This window comes from Vigna radiata, chromosome 3 (genome assembly GCF_000741045.1).
Source record: "Vigna radiata var. radiata cultivar VC1973A chromosome 3, Vradiata_ver6, whole genome shotgun sequence".
Classification (NCBI taxonomy): domain Eukaryota; kingdom Viridiplantae; phylum Streptophyta; class Magnoliopsida; order Fabales; family Fabaceae; genus Vigna; species Vigna radiata.
Window position 1 is genome coordinate 11,912,861 of NC_028353.1, and position 16,081 is coordinate 11,928,941.

Consider the following 16,081-nt stretch of genomic DNA (forward strand, 5'->3'; position numbering starts at 1 on the left):
ATAAAACGTCGAATGCCCTAGAGTTAGACGTTAAAAAGTTAGTGAATTCAATAAAAATTTGAGTGGGAGGTTCAAAATTCATTCACTTTATCTTAGCGCGCGAGACTTTCTTCTTTGCTCAAACTTTTCTCGAACGAAGTTTGACAACCATCACATATGATCTTTCTTTCATTTGATACAAATGCATCTTGATTAACTATTTTAGATATGATTTTCATTTGTTTTGACCAATTGTTTTCGTATTCTTGTCCTTCATAAACGTATTATGTTTTCTCTCTCACTGTGACAATACTTTATTTCGATGAACATACTCTTTTGAATATTCCTTTTCGTTTTAGATATCGTTGATGATTATAGATCAAGAAAAATATGACGTAAGAATTATTAACAAAGAGATGTATATATTATTTTGAAAGCTAATCATATATTTCTGTAATATAATATTAGAATATAAAATTGGATTTTGATTAGTCAACTCGGGAAGTAATGATTATATGAAATTTATATGTACATATATAATGACAGGAAAACACATTAGGAACTAGCTAAAATGTATAGAATTTAATTTTGGTTGTGAAAGTGTTTAAGAGTTTAGAATTTTAGAGATATTGATTTATGTAAAAAATAGGTAAAATATACAAGAAGTGGAAACCTTTTGCAATATTTCAAACTATTAATTATAATGAAAAAAAAAAATAGATGATGTTTATAATTGATAAATTCGCTATCAAAGTGTTTTTCATGATAGTCTTCTTACCAAAGATATACAAATGTAATGTTAAATGAATATAAATATTTTCAAGATATAATCATTTGTTTAAAGTTAGATGATAATTCAATAACATATAATATAAGAGTGTAGAAGGAAAAGAAATATTTATGTTTGATATTTTTATACTTGATATTTTTATACTAGTTTTTCAATTAATTAAGGTTATATTAAGTTCTTGATCAACTTTATAAGTTTTGCTAGATAAATTATCACTCTAATACAAAAAGTGGATAAGTTTGAACTATAGTTATTATTGATTAAAATTGAGTATTATTTGAACTATAATCACTTTTAATTAAGATTGAAAATTATTTAAAAACATAACTCTTGATTAAAATTGATTATTGTCTAAATTGTAGTTGAGTATTGTTTGGAATTAAATTCCTCACGACTAAGATTAAATATTTTTTGAAATACAAAAGACTAAATATTTGGTCAATACAAAAATTGCATGAATTTCACAACTAGATTGGAAGAAGAAATTCCAAAAGAACCATTAAAACCTCTAGAAAATGAATGCATGTACAATTACTCTATTTACCAATGTTGTTAAACTCATAAGAAAAATAGCAAGTTTGCAAATCATTCTGCAAGTTTGTTCAGCTTTTTATTGAAATTTTTTTAATTGGATTTTATGTATTCAATACAAAAAAATTATTATAATGTATGAGATATTTTTATCATCTATTATATTTTTAATGATGCACATGCTTATATTCATATACTCATAACTGTTACGATTTTGTTTGAGTAATAAGTATATTCATACCTATTTAAATATTTATTAGATAACCTATTTATAAAAAAAAATAGTCAAAGAAAAGAAAACATAATATCATAAAAGATGCAACACATTTTCTTCTCTTAAATGTCAAATAATAGTAAAGACATTATAATTATAATTAAATAAATTTCAAAATAACATCCATAATAAATCATGAGTATTTTTGTAATTTTAAAAATATGAAAATGAAAACAAGACATATACATACATGTTTATACATATATACTTGTCTTAATCCTATGATTTAGAAAATCAGATATTATTTGTACTTGTTAAATCCAAGTATTCTTTGTCAACATTCGAACATGTCTAGACAATATCTATAAGTACAAATTCATTTTCTACTCCAACCCAAAAAGCATATACCTAATTAAAAAAAAAAGCAAACTAAATAATTAATGAATAAAATCAGGTTTCTAATGTTGGAATGTTTGATAAAAATGAATAGTATGTTTACCACCATTCAATTTAAAATTGTTAAAAAAATTATCTACAAAAAAAGGTAGCCTTTCAATTTAAAATATCTAAAAAAATTATCATAAATAAATATTTCTTAAAAAATGTTTGAAACTTCTCATTAATTGATAACAAAAGTAACTTCTACAGATGACTATAGATAAATGCACCACAAAAATAACTTTACCTTAAAAGTCCAAAAGAAAACACTTCAATGTTTAATCACATTTTCATCCAATTGAAATATTCAATCTATATACACTTTCATATCAAAGCATATTTGAAATAACATGTATATTCAAAGTTAACCAAAAAAAAAAGTGAGAGAGAGCAGCAAGAAACACATTCATATTACAATTATTTTATCTAAACCAATACAGAAAATTTTTATGCACTACAAGATTGAAAACAAGATAGAACAGATGATGGCTAACACAAGTCCTCAAATATAGAAACAATGTTGACCATGACAATAAATTTAGTGGCAGAACATGAAAATAAGTACATCAAAGAAACTACACAATCAATCAGCTCCAGAGAGACAGATAAATGGTCCTGAATTCAAGCTGAATAACAAATCAGTTGCATGATCCAACAGGGTAGGAGGCATCAAATCCAATTTCTCCATCCAACAAAGTTAACTCATTTTGTTCCTGCATCATAGTAGTCTTGCCTTAAATGGTTTAACAATGGATACAAATTATATAAATTCTTAGGGAGATAAATGAAGAAACCAAAGGATATATAACTGGTTGTATATGTACTTAAACCTACTTCAACCTCAACAAATGAATGGTTGATTGTAATTATGCAGCATAGTTTGAGAAGATTGTAGTTTAGACAGTTTATGAGAAAATGAAAATGACCCTTATATAACTGCAAATTATGTGACTACATATGGTAATATTTTATATAATGATCTATCACTTGATTTCTCATGTACTGTTTAACTGAATTGACACTGGTTTGCCTTAACTTTGCAAGATTTGCATCGCTAACTCATTCCAAAAGAGCAAAACTACAGAAAAAGTTGCACAGTTAAGAACTTACATTCATTTCCTTCTAATACGAGCTAGATAAAAAATATGTAACGAATGACACGAGGCTCAACCTAAAATCTTATTTACTGCATATATAAACTGCATAAACCTTCACATTTTCCATTGCGTATGAAAAAGTCACCCGATGTGTTAAAAAAGTAACTGCAAAATGGTAGTACTAGATAAAATAAAAACCAGGCAAAGTGTATTATTTTTACATAGTCTAACAAAACTTTATAGATATCTAGATCAAGGTGAAAAACTGCAGATAACAAACATTTACTAGTTATATTGAATTTTTAAAGTATTTCTGAAGGGTAGATTTAACTAATAAAATTAAGTTGTTGATTATCTGGATCTAGTTGACAAAAGCACAGCAGCTACACAAACATAAATAAGAAACAGCAGAAGCCCGGAAAAGCATGAAAAAAAAAAACTCCAATAGTGTGATCTTGCCACCCCAGAAAGAAAGGGGTGATCTTGTAGTTCCTGTGAAAAGAGTCAACTGTGCTTTTATTATGGCGATCTAAAAACCGATCCTTTATGATCAAATTCGAAAAGAAAATCATTTGAAAGACAGGGAAGAAACATGATGGTTTCCTCTAAAGAATGGAACAAACAAGAGTAGGCTATTTGATCATACCCTTTTGACCATTGCACCCATTATGTCATCCAAGGTACCAAAAGTATTCTGCATAAATCCTTCTTGGGACTTTAATTGCTCCAAAATGTATGCTTCATTCGACTTCAGTGGAATGTCAGAAGAGAATTTATCAACATCAGTGCATGGACCAACCAAAGATGCATTAATTCTATTGCTACAAATTGTGTTATTTTGGTTTAAGCCATGCCCCATAGAACTTGTTGCTGCACTGGAAGAAGCATATGGATTTACAGGATTGAAGGGTCGACTCAAGTTTTGGTCATAATCCAATTTATGTTCTTCCCATCTTTGTTGTGGTGCGTAGCTTAAAGGCTGTACATCTTCCAAAGGAACAGACATTGCCATTCTGGAAGAAAAATCAACCGGACTGTTGCCAATATGAGTACCTGAGTTGGAAACATTGATGCTAGTGGGAGGCAGTTGGTCATTGCCGAAAGCCTCACACAATGGCGAGGAATTGGCCGGAAATTTGGATAGCTGTGCCGCATTCTGCCAGTTTTTGTTGCACCGATTATAATCCAACATATTAGAAGAACCACCTATGCCAAAAGATTCTGCATTCAAGGAAGCTGATCTAACAGAAGACTGATTTCTAAATGTTCCTGGGCCATGTGTTTGCTGTGGATTTCCTTGTAAGATTATATGATTATTTGAGCCACATGATAGAGAATTGTTTGGACCATTAACTGTAGCAGCCCTACTGTCTGGGAAGCCAGAGGCAACTGTATATGCACTTGAATCAACTTGGCTTAGCTGCGATAAACCGGTTGAACAGTTGCTTTGCTTAGATTGGTTAAGCTCAATTGATGTTGGAATGCCCTGTAACAAACTTGAGCTCTGATTTGCAGAAAAAATTGATGGCTGAATGTTTCCAAGTGTGTTTAAGGAGCTGTTGATGTTTTGGGTCTGAACAGGACGGATAAGTGTAGAAGAACTGATTCCTCGCATGTTCAATCCAGCTGGGGAATTCAGCCTACTGAAAATTCCAGAAGATGCATATGATGGTAATGTAGTGTTTGAGATCCTTCCAGAACCAGAAGCGGTGCAAAAATCTCCAAATCCATCGATTGAACCCATTCGTAAGTAAGAATCACTACCACCCAATGCAGCAACCATGTTAGCTTGATGGTTTGCCTTTTTCAGATAAAGTCTATACTTCTGCAACACAGAATGAACAGCAAGAAAAATATGGCACAGAGTTAAATGTATACTTTGTCAAGTAAGCCAAACACACATAGGTGCAAAGTCTTAACACTTTCATTATACTGAGAGCATCTTTCAATCAAGTTGAAGTAAAAGTCTTAAAACACTTTCATAGCTGACATTGCTATACACTTTCCCAGAGTTACTATTTCGCTGTACATACTCTTTTTCATAATACTTTCATCACAAAAATTTAAAGAATCGTCTGATCTAGAAGATTTTGCATCCTTGATCTGTCAACAACAGAATAAAACAATTATAATAATAGCTACAAAACCTATACCTGTAGATGGCTTGCCACATTTTCCCTGGTAAGCCCTTCAACATTCATCAGGTCAAGAATTTTCTTGGGAACAGCCTCTGCAGTAAAAGGTGAATAAACATGGCACCAGGGATTATAGTACTCATTTTGAGATATGAAGTTATAATGAACTGAAGTCTAACAAATTGGGAACCTTATCTTTTGCTTTCACTAACTTACTTTCTAGGCCAAGTTGATTAACAGCAGCAACAAATTTTCTATGCAGCTCAACAGACCAAACAACACGAGGTTTCTTCTGTGCTGAGGGGTCATCATCATCTCCATTCCCTTCCCCATCATCGTCTTCTTCCTCACTCTGGTCCTTCCTTTTTTTACCAAGCCTTTTATTCTGGTCAGCACTGTTTTCTGATCTTAGGCTTAGACTACCTTCCCCAGCAATATTCAGAGCCTTTTCATCATTGGAAGCCTTGCTCTGATCCCTGCCATCAAAATTCTTTCTTCGGACCACATGCTGCCATATGTTCTTCAGCTCTTCAATTCGAACAGGTTTCAGTAAATAGTCACAAGCCCCATGTGTAACACCCTGCATCACCAGCTTTGTATCACTGTGTGCTGACAACACTGGAACATCATAAACCATAATAACTTATGTCAGTCAACAATACATTCAACCCATTATAGTTAGATTTGGATGATAAACATTAAACTCCCTAATTTTGGGGAAAACAAAAGGAACACTATTTAAACAAGCGGACTTTGTAAATGGGATTACCTTCAATTATACACCAAACCCTCATAATATGGTTAGGAAAAACTCAGGTCAAATGCATGATAAGTTAAAAGAAGTGTAAACTTACTGATGACAGGGAGGTCCATTTCAAGTCCTACCAACTCAAGGAGCTTAAATCCGTCCATGTCAGGCATATTCACATCGCTGATTACAAGGTCAAACTTGTTTCTGTTTTCCCTCAACATTTTCAGAGCCTCAACTGCCTGATTAGTTGTAGTAACTGCAACAATAGCAACAAATCAGATATGAGATTTGGCAAAGTCAAAGACATCGTAAACTATCAAAGCAGATCAATGCCCCCCATACCCAGGGCCTACACAGATTGGTCAACTAATAGCTCTAAATGTAAGAATTCAAGAACTTCATTCAAGAAAATATTCAAATTTGTACCAAAGCCTTCAACTTTAGGAGAAGTAAGAATTTTTATATCTTGCAGAAAAACAAAAAACCAAAAGGTCAGGTCAATACATACAAAACACCAAACACTGTATTCATACGCAATGTCAGTTTTTACAGGGCAAGCCTAGCTGTGCCTAAGTTGAGGACACACAAATTCTTGCTTAACAAAAATGATTAAAAGCAACGAACCCTGATACTGGCATTTGCGAAGCAGATTCTCCAACACTTTGAGACAAAGTGGGTCGTCATCCACTGCAAGAACACGCATACCCACGGGAAAACGGTCACCACCCCCATCTTCATCCCCCAAATGATCCCTTTGATTTTCCACAGCCATGTCGAGCCAGAAGTAAACCAACACACCCAGATGAAAGAACAGGACTCTTATGCAGAGATCAGAACTCACAGACCCAAAAGCTTCAATCTTGAAAACGAAAACTTTGATCCCAAGGCCTCTCTTTCACCAAGAATCAAAAGGGCAAGAAAGAAAGGGGAAAAAAATGCGAAACTGGAACAAGGTTACGAAACCTGTAGAAAATGGACAGTGATGGATTTGAAGCCAGCAAAACAAAAACATAAATCATTTAGTATTTTACTGAAATCTCTCTCTCTCCATCTCTTTCTCTCTCTCTTTCTCTGTCTGCTCTGTTATTTGTCCTTCACTTTTTCTACCAAAGAAACAGGGAAAAAAAGCCTTTGACTTTAATTATTAGTTAATCGCTGATGCAAATGCAAAATACAATACAATAATGCAGCTTGCTTCCACCCTCTCTAGTTTTTAATTCATGACATTCCCCAATTTCTCTCTCCTCTTCACGCCAATGCCAGTGTGACATGTTCCCAATTAAACCCTTTTGGGGACTGATAGAGAAATGCTCATTGATGCAAATGCTCCCTCCAAACACCCCTATGCCCTAGTCAAACCAAAAACTATAAAGACATCATTTTTCCAAATCATTCCAATCATGTCTACTATGAATGCATCCTATGATTATTCAAAACATAAATGCCACAACTTCTTCTTCTTTGCTTATTCATCTTTAATGCGATTTAAATTCACTGCTAAATATTGATTACCCAAAGTGCGCCTTCTAGTCAACCCAGTAAAATATCATCTCTAGAAATTCAGAAAAATCTCAACAAGAATCTTCATATTAAGGTAATCTGCTATAACTATTTCTTTTTAAATGTATATACCATTTTAAGGTTTCTGTACATGGAATATGGTCAAAAACTTTTCAGGAGAATATTTTCCTTTAAATATTTTTTTTTAATTCCATGGTTTTATTACAAAAAGTCATTGATTGCTGAATACATGGGTTAAAATCTAATCAGGATTAACCTGCTTTTAATAAAATATTTTTCAATTTATCTTTAATACTATGTGATATAGTATATTGATCGATATTAATAGAAATATAAAATTATAAACAAACTTATAAAATTTGAATTTCTTTTGAAAACCTCATAAAAACCATAACATATAACAAAATTAAGTAGTTATAAAAGTAAATGAATATAATATATCGTATTTAAATTCACAACAACAAATTAAATTCCTTAATAATAAAAGTCTCTTAAAATAATCAACTATAATAGGAAAATATATATTTTGAACCCAAGGATACAACCTTTCTTCTTCTTTTTTTTGGCTTTTAAAGGAATATTAGTGAAAGTATATGAAATTTTCTTTTTGGGTTGTACAAAATGTGCCTATTTTTTACTTTTATGACAAATTTTTATAGAGATATATGTAATATTTTAAAAATTAAATAAATATTGTCATTTTTAGTATAATAAAAATAAGAATGTTACAAGTGTTTAAAATTAAAGTTATATGTTATTAGAATCTTTTATTTTTTTTATTTTTGTTTTGTAAAATTACAATAATTGATTGTTCTTTCAAAATTAACTGTATATTAATTTAAATTTCTTCTTAAGAAATTTATGACACAAATCCTGAAAGTTAAATACGTATTTAATTACCTTAAATATTAATAAATTTGAAACGAAATTATCTGAATTGAAGATTTTTATAAAACAATGTTGTGACTTTGTTATGTAATAGTTATGTATAAAATTGACTATTTAGCTTATGAAATTAAATATATAAAAAGTTGATAGTTAAGAAAGTAAAAATAAATAAATATTTTTTATGAATTTATTGTTAATTTGAGTGGGAATTAGTTAATGGTGTTTGTGAGATGAAGTGGAAGTTAGTGGGTTGACCCACACAGGTGGAAAGTTGTTTTGGCATATTCTCTTACATTAATTATTAAACAAATCCCAATCATCATCATTAACATCTAATTACGCTAATTAATTATTATTAGTTATTCTGGTTTTTCAATTTACCTATTAAAGTAAAAGTTAAACTCATGCCTTTGTCGGTTGTTATGCAATATTCCAATTTCAAAGTTAAAACTATTTTCTTCAACTTATTAAAAAAAAAAACTTAATAAAAGATTTCTAAGTTTATTGAATTTTTATTTCAACTTTTAAAAAATTATTCAATTAGATTATTTTCATTATTACTTTATCAACGGTGGTAGATTATATATTACGTATTAATTTCTAATTTTATTTATCTTTTATTTTTAAATTCTTTTAAAACAGTTTTGTTGTCTATATGCTATGTATAATGTATGTGGTGTGTCACGTGATACTCATGGTGCAACATATCACTGGGAGTGTTATGTATCAATTTTTGTATTTAAGTCAATTTTTATATACGTTTTTCTATTTAATTCAATTTTAATACTTTTTTAATTAAACAATGTTATTTTTCTTAAATTTATTATTCATATAAATTTTATATTGATATTTATATTGAAATTAATTTTTTATTAAATATTTTTAAAATAACTCTATTGGTATTATTGAATTTTATTTAAATAAATTATTTTAATCTTATAAAAAAAATATAGATTAATAATAATATAGAAATTTTAAAAACTTACTCTTTTTTCAATAAAACTTAAATTTAAATAAATATAATAATATTTATATAATAAATAACAAAGTATTATCTAACTCAAAATAAAATATAGATATTTGTATGACTTAAAAATATTAAAATTTAAAATAAAAATAATTAAAAAAATCAAGTTTTATTATATAATTAAAAAAATCAAGTTTTATTATATAATTAAAAAAATAAAAATATACAATAATTTAAATGATTAATATCTATTGTTACATCAATAAACTAATTTAATGTGTAATTACTTTAATTATTTTAATCTAATAAGTTAAAATTCAATTTTAATAAAAATATTAGTATAGTATTTTATATAAATTATAAATTTAATTTCAATACGAAGAGGATAATGTTACTTTGATTTTAAAAAATTATAATTAAATTAAACCACAAAAATATACATAAAAATTGAATTAAATATAAAAAATAACACGCAACATTAGAATTAACATGTCTAATCGTTAGTGTTAAGTGACACTAACAATTCCACCTGACATGCTATAAATTTAATACAAGAAAAGCAAAAGAAAATTCAAAATAATTAAAAAATAAGATAAAAAAATACAAAAGGACATATAACATGTATTTAGTATCGTTGGCATGTATTTAGTATAATTGGTACTAAAGAAAAATACCTAATTGAATCGATTTTTCAAAAGTTGGTACTTGATTGGAAAGAAAATCAAATAAAAATATATTTGAAACTTTTCAACTAAATTTGACACCAACGAAATAATTAAAAAAAAAATATTTCTAATATTCTAATATTTTTTTAAAATATTTTTGTCATAAATAGAAAGTATGGATAATGATGATGCAATCGAATATAAGAATTTAATTGAGGATATTTTAAATAAAACTATTGTCAAATGAAATAAAATTAGATAAGATCTGCTTATATTTTGAAAATAATTTTATTTTCTTATATATATATATATAACATGGACTACCAATTTGATTCCTTTTCTTGTCTAAAGGATTGATTATGCTGGGAAAGATATTCAATAGTAAAATTCGTGAGCTGTTTTATTTTTTCTCTTATAAAAAATATTTACTAATAATTTTATCTAGTAACTATGAAATATAATCATATATAATGGACATATAATTCATTATATATTCATAATATATCTTTTATTTATATAAATATATATGTGTGTGAATAACTTGAATAAAAACAATGCATCTTTAATTACCCATAAGTAATAACTACCTATTACTAAGATATAAGATATTATTTATGTATTTGTTAACTAAATCTATCTTTCGATTGTTAAGTTTTATTTTATAATTCAGAAATTTATAAAATCATAATTTTACAAAAAAATAATAATAATAATCACTCACTGTTTTTCAATTAATATACGAATTTGAGTAAGTTAATTTTTTAAAGGTCAATTTTTCTTCTTTAAGAAAATAGTTCAATTTTACTATGACATCATTCTTTCTATTTTTAAGTGCAACTTAGAAATACATTTCTTATATTTCAAGTAAAAAAAGATGAATTGGATTTTAAAAAAAAATTATAAATTTTGAAAATCTTTGTTTTCGAAATCACCACACAATGGTTATTGAACATACAAGATAAAATGCAAACAATAGCGCAGGAATTTATAATGGTTTTAGCTCTTGAATTTGGCATAATATCTAGTTTTTTTTCAACAACCTTAATTGAAGAGAAATTGACTAGAAAAATCATGAGTCAAGAATAATAAAGATATCCCTCAATTTGTATTTTCACATATACTCTAATGCAAAATAATAAAACCAAGAAAGGATTACACTTACTCTCTTAAACCTTGCTTACACAATTAAGGTAACAATTGAAAAATAACACTAAATGAACCTAAAAACACAAACAATGGTAAAGATATTACAATTCTTCTTTTCTTTCTTGAAACCTTGGAGATTTCTTGAGATTTCTTCACAAGTGTTGATTTAATCCTCCAAGAGTGTTTCTGAATACTTCTTGATCTGTTCCTATTTTCAAACTCAAAGCTTTGTCAAAAGATTGCAAGTGAAATTCGTAATGAAACAGGTTTCAACACACACACATATAGGACATGACATTCTGGTGTAACTTAATCGATCAGGTAAAAACCTTAACCAATTAGGCTAAAGTTTCTGTTTTAATCAATTACATTATTAATCTAATCGATTAAAACATACAATTTTATCCTATTTTACTTTTTATGAATTCTGATGTGCTTAAATTGAATTATAAACCTCTTAATCGATTAATAGCATCAGATTTATGCATATATGTATTATCTAGGCTAATTATGTTCTTCTATACATGATGTATGTGTCTAATATGATTCTAATTTGATTTTAAGCATTGATCCATCAATATTATTGCCAAGAAAAAACATATGATTAATTCATCATCGAAAACATTTTATCAACTTTAGAAGGGAAAAGCTCCCCCTTTCAACAACTTCTTTCTGATAGTAATAATTTATATCAACTGTGGAACCTAAGATTTTTTTTTTCATATCACTTATCGTATTTTTCTTACTAAAAGTAAAACTACTATTACGTCTTCATTCAATTTTGATATGGACAAATCATTCATCAATACCCTTAAAACACATAAGGAAAAGAATGAAGAAACCATTTAACATACAATCACCAATTTACAACATCAATAAGTAGAGAAAAATCAATGGATTTGAGATTAATAAGAGTCTCGTAAATATGACCAACAACAACACAAGTCATCGTATGGATGATTTTATTGAGCGAATTATTGATGGCTTCCATATGTTCAACTTTAAAATTATGAGCATCACGCTTCCTTAGAAGTGGAAGTGTCCCAATATTGAGAAACATGGTGATCCACCAAACCTGGGCATGCATCTGAAAGCATATATGACACAGGGGAATTTGTTTTCCTATAATTTGGAGGTGCATTGCAAGATGTTTTCAACTACTCTCAAAGGACCACCATTATAATGGTATTATTCCTTACTAGGATAATTAATAGAATAATTTCAAACTTTTTGCACAATGTTTTTAGCTCACCTTTCAAACAACAAACTGATGGTCACAAACTCAATCTCTTTGAATAGTGACACATAAGGAGAAGTTGAACCCTCCGTCAATTATATGACTTGTTTTGCTAAAACATCACACGACATTCTTAAACTCCACCATATAGTGTCGATACACACTATGAAAACAAGTCAAATACATAAGAAGGGAGGATTGATTGTGTACTAAAATTTTTCACAATAATTAAAAAGAGCAATGTCTAATATAATTAAAAAGAAATTAAGTCTAATAATTGATTAGGTGCAATTGTTCATTGACAAGATCATTACAAAAAGGATTTTCACAAACCTTGTAAAAAGGATCTCCTTCTTAAAGACCTTAGTCAATAATTTGATATATAATATGTAATTAGAAAAATCTAAAGGACAAGAAAGATTTACACTTTAGATTTTTATATTGGTTCATATATAAACAAGACTATGTCTGGTTCTTGATTAATTCCATCAAGTTTCACCATGTAGACTCGTGTTGTAATGAACAAGTTAAGTATTATTTGAACCTCAGTCATTCCCTACTAAAAACTTAGTGTATTTTTTTTTTTTTGACAAACAACCAATCCTAGCTAAGATTTAAGTATTGTTTGGATAAATAGTCACTTCGAGTTAAGACATGATTGAAAAAAAGTGCTCAAAAGATCGTAAATATGCTAACTAAAAGAGGGTTTAAAGGTTAAGTTCACTCTTTCATATTTCTAAAGAACAATAAGGTGTTTTATAAAAAGACATTGCATAAGCCAGAGAACATGATTGTCATAAGCATTTTCACTTAAATTTTCTTTTTTGATGTTATCCTTTCTTTTTTAAGATGTCTTCAATTTATAAAGGTCTCGACAAATATAGCCATTGTAAATCCTTTCTAGTTGTTGTATAGTTTTTTGTTCTTCAAGTTGTGTTTGTCCTCGTAGACAAAGAAAGTTGTAATAAAGTCCTTTTATTGAACGTTAAATGCAACTTTCTTCTTGAAGAAATATGTGATACTTGTCATGATTTATCAAACCTAGGTCATATAACTTTTATCTAATATGTCTAGTAGTATTTTCAAATGAGTTCCTTATATTTGATAACTTTACTACACTTTATGTTGGTGTTTCTTACTAGATAATTCAAATGAAGAACATTATCTATAAAACCATGATATAAACATTTATAGATTATGTTGTGCTATGAAATGTTAAAGATTACATATCTCAATGTCTTTCTAAGTACGAGTTCATCAAACAAATACATCTAACAAGATATGATACTTATACAAGCAACATACTTTTATTTTTCATATTTTGTTGTAAAACACATAATGAAAATCACTTACGGTAATGCTAGGTTTTTTGAAATATGATATAACACATGTGACCCTTACTGGACTCCAACAATTTGTATAAAAAAAACAACATCAATTCGTATAAAATTTTTTGTAAAGATTTATATACCAATTAAATTTATTTGAATTAGGAGAGAAACAAAATTGTCTAATTTTTAAAAATATTAGGACAAAATTTAGACAAAATAAAAATACATGAACCAAATTGAGACAAAATAAAAATATAGGAACCAAATTGAGACAAATGAAATGACATGTGGCCTGAGAGTGACATGGCATTGTAAGTGTCATGTCACACTATCATTACGTGACATAATATCAACTTGACATGTGACAAATTTGTTTTATTTAAAAATAAAAATAATTAAAAAAATATTTAAAAAATTAAAAAGAATCACGAGCTGACACGTGGTAGCCTCTTTAGCGGTGTTAGTATGAAACTAACTGCAATGACTTAATTGCTTCAGTTTTTCGGAAATAGAAATTCAATTGAGACAAAAAAAAAAAGTGAGAAACCTATTTAAGAAAAGTCACCAAAAATAGGAATTATTTGAATGAATAAACCTAATATAAATCATCATAAAAACATGCTTTCACAATCATTTTTCTTTTTAAACATCTCTTGAATTTTTTAATTTTAAATTAATAGTAATAGTTAAACATAATTATTTTGCTAACATTAGTTATCTTTATTGGTAATTATATATATATATATATATATATATATATATATATATATATATATATATATATATATATATATATCCTATTACAAGTATTACAAATTAGTAGTAGTATTACTTTTATTATTTTTAGTATAACTGTTACCACAACTTTTATTATTGTTGTTAGAAGTAATGATAATATTATTATAATGATTATTGTTATTATTATATTGCTATTATTAATATTCTTATTAATATTATTGTTGGTACTATTATTATTGTTATTATTTATTATTATTATTTTACTTTTATTCTTCTATACTCTAATTTTTTTACATAAAAAAGTTAAAAGGTAGAGTTTATAAGAAGTTTATATTTTCGTTTTTTTTTTGTTAGTTTTGTTTAGAGTGGTTCTCTTATTTTTTGAGTTGTTCAAAACGGTCTCATCTTTTATAAAAACAGTTTAAATTGATCTTTGGTTAGTTTTGTTTAGAGTGGTTCTCTTATTTTTGAGTTGTTCAAAATGGTCTCATCTTTTATAAAAACTGTTTAAATTGATCTTTTTTTTTTTTGATAGGCTTTTAAAATTCTAACGACTTAATGTTCACCTAAGCCAATTTTAAATGAACTATTCAGTTTTGCATTATGGCAACGTCAACCCAATTGACGTGGCAATGGTAAAAGTTTAAATTATTGTATAAAAGGAAATTACAATTAGGTTTCGCGGTTAGGGTTAAATTGGGGTCAAAGAATACGATGAAATTGGTCTTCAATTTGGCGTGAGAGCTCCTTCGTTCTTTCATCAACCACAAATTCTCCATAACATGCAGCAGACCCTAAATCCTCAAGTTTCAGAAATCCTAAATCTCCAATTTCTTGAAACCTTCATCGTCAACCATGAGAATCTCCAAATTCACAAATCAATCTCGCGACTTACTCCTCCATCAGAAACTAAATCCACTCACAAGAACCTCCTTCAACCTTCAAGCAGCACCGTTCTCGTGCAACCACCCTCTTCCACATGAAATTGCATGACGAAAAAACCCTGAAATTGTGTCGCCACCATCATCGACCTATTTGCAACCATAAATAGACCTACAAATTCAAACACAGAGGAACCCTAACTACTATCGTGCCTTCTATTTCAATTCAACCTACAAGAAACACAAAATGTAGAAAATCCCAATGTCCGAAACCCAAATCGCTTAAATCAAACAATCCAGAATTGGGCTGATGTTGCCATTTATACAATACTGGACAAGTCATTCAATATTGATTCTAATAGGGGTGTTGCTCCCTCCACCTCCCCAAGTGGGTCCTTCACCTCCGCACTATTTTAATTTATTTCAAAAATATTGTACACCTCCCCACTATTTTCTTTTATTCCAAAAATACACTATACCTCCCCACTATCCTTAAGAATCTTTCTCTTTCTCTTTCTCTCTTTACATTAATGGAACGTTTACATGTCTCATTAATGGAACATTTACATGACTCAAATTTTTGAACTTGTGATATATTTTCTTAAATAAGTTTGATTCAATCTTATTTTCACTTTTGAATATATTTTTTTCTTTTCAAATTACTTAATAAATGGTAAAATTTTGTTCTAAATTTCTAGAAAAATGTTTATATATATGTGTGTTTTTTTTTACATATAATATCTATAATTTTTAACATTATATTATGTTTTAA

The 16,081-nt window shown here is 28.2% G+C and overlaps 1 protein-coding gene across 1 annotated transcript; it reads right to left on the reverse strand.

Annotated features, from left to right (window-relative positions):
• Positions 1-2,333: 2,333 nt before the first annotated feature.
• On the reverse strand, positions 2,334-7,249 carry LOC106757890 (two-component response regulator ARR12). The gene is made up of 6 exons (XM_014640741.2): positions 6,560-7,249; positions 6,039-6,191; positions 5,401-5,802; positions 5,203-5,279; positions 3,696-4,874; positions 2,334-2,665 (listed from the first exon to the last, which is right to left on the reverse strand). The coding sequence occupies exons 1-6, from the start codon at positions 6,705-6,707 to the stop codon at positions 2,591-2,593; spliced, it is 2,034 nt and encodes a 677-aa protein (XP_014496227.1). The 5' UTR covers positions 6,708-7,249; the 3' UTR covers positions 2,334-2,590.
• Positions 7,250-16,081: the final 8,832 nt, after the last annotated feature.

Coding starts and splice junctions, on each gene's coding strand:
- LOC106757890 (XM_014640741.2), bottom strand. CDS start 6,707: ATGGCTGTGGAAAATCAAAGGGATCATTTGGGGGATGAAGATGGGGGT. Junction 6,192..6,559: donor TCGCAAATGCCAGTATCAGG/GTTCGTTGCTTT, acceptor CTATTGTTGCAG/TTACTACAACTAATCAGGCA. Junction 5,280..5,400: donor TAATCAACTTGGCCTAGAAA/GTAAGTTAGTGA, acceptor CTTTTACTGCAG/AGGCTGTTCCCAAGAAAATT.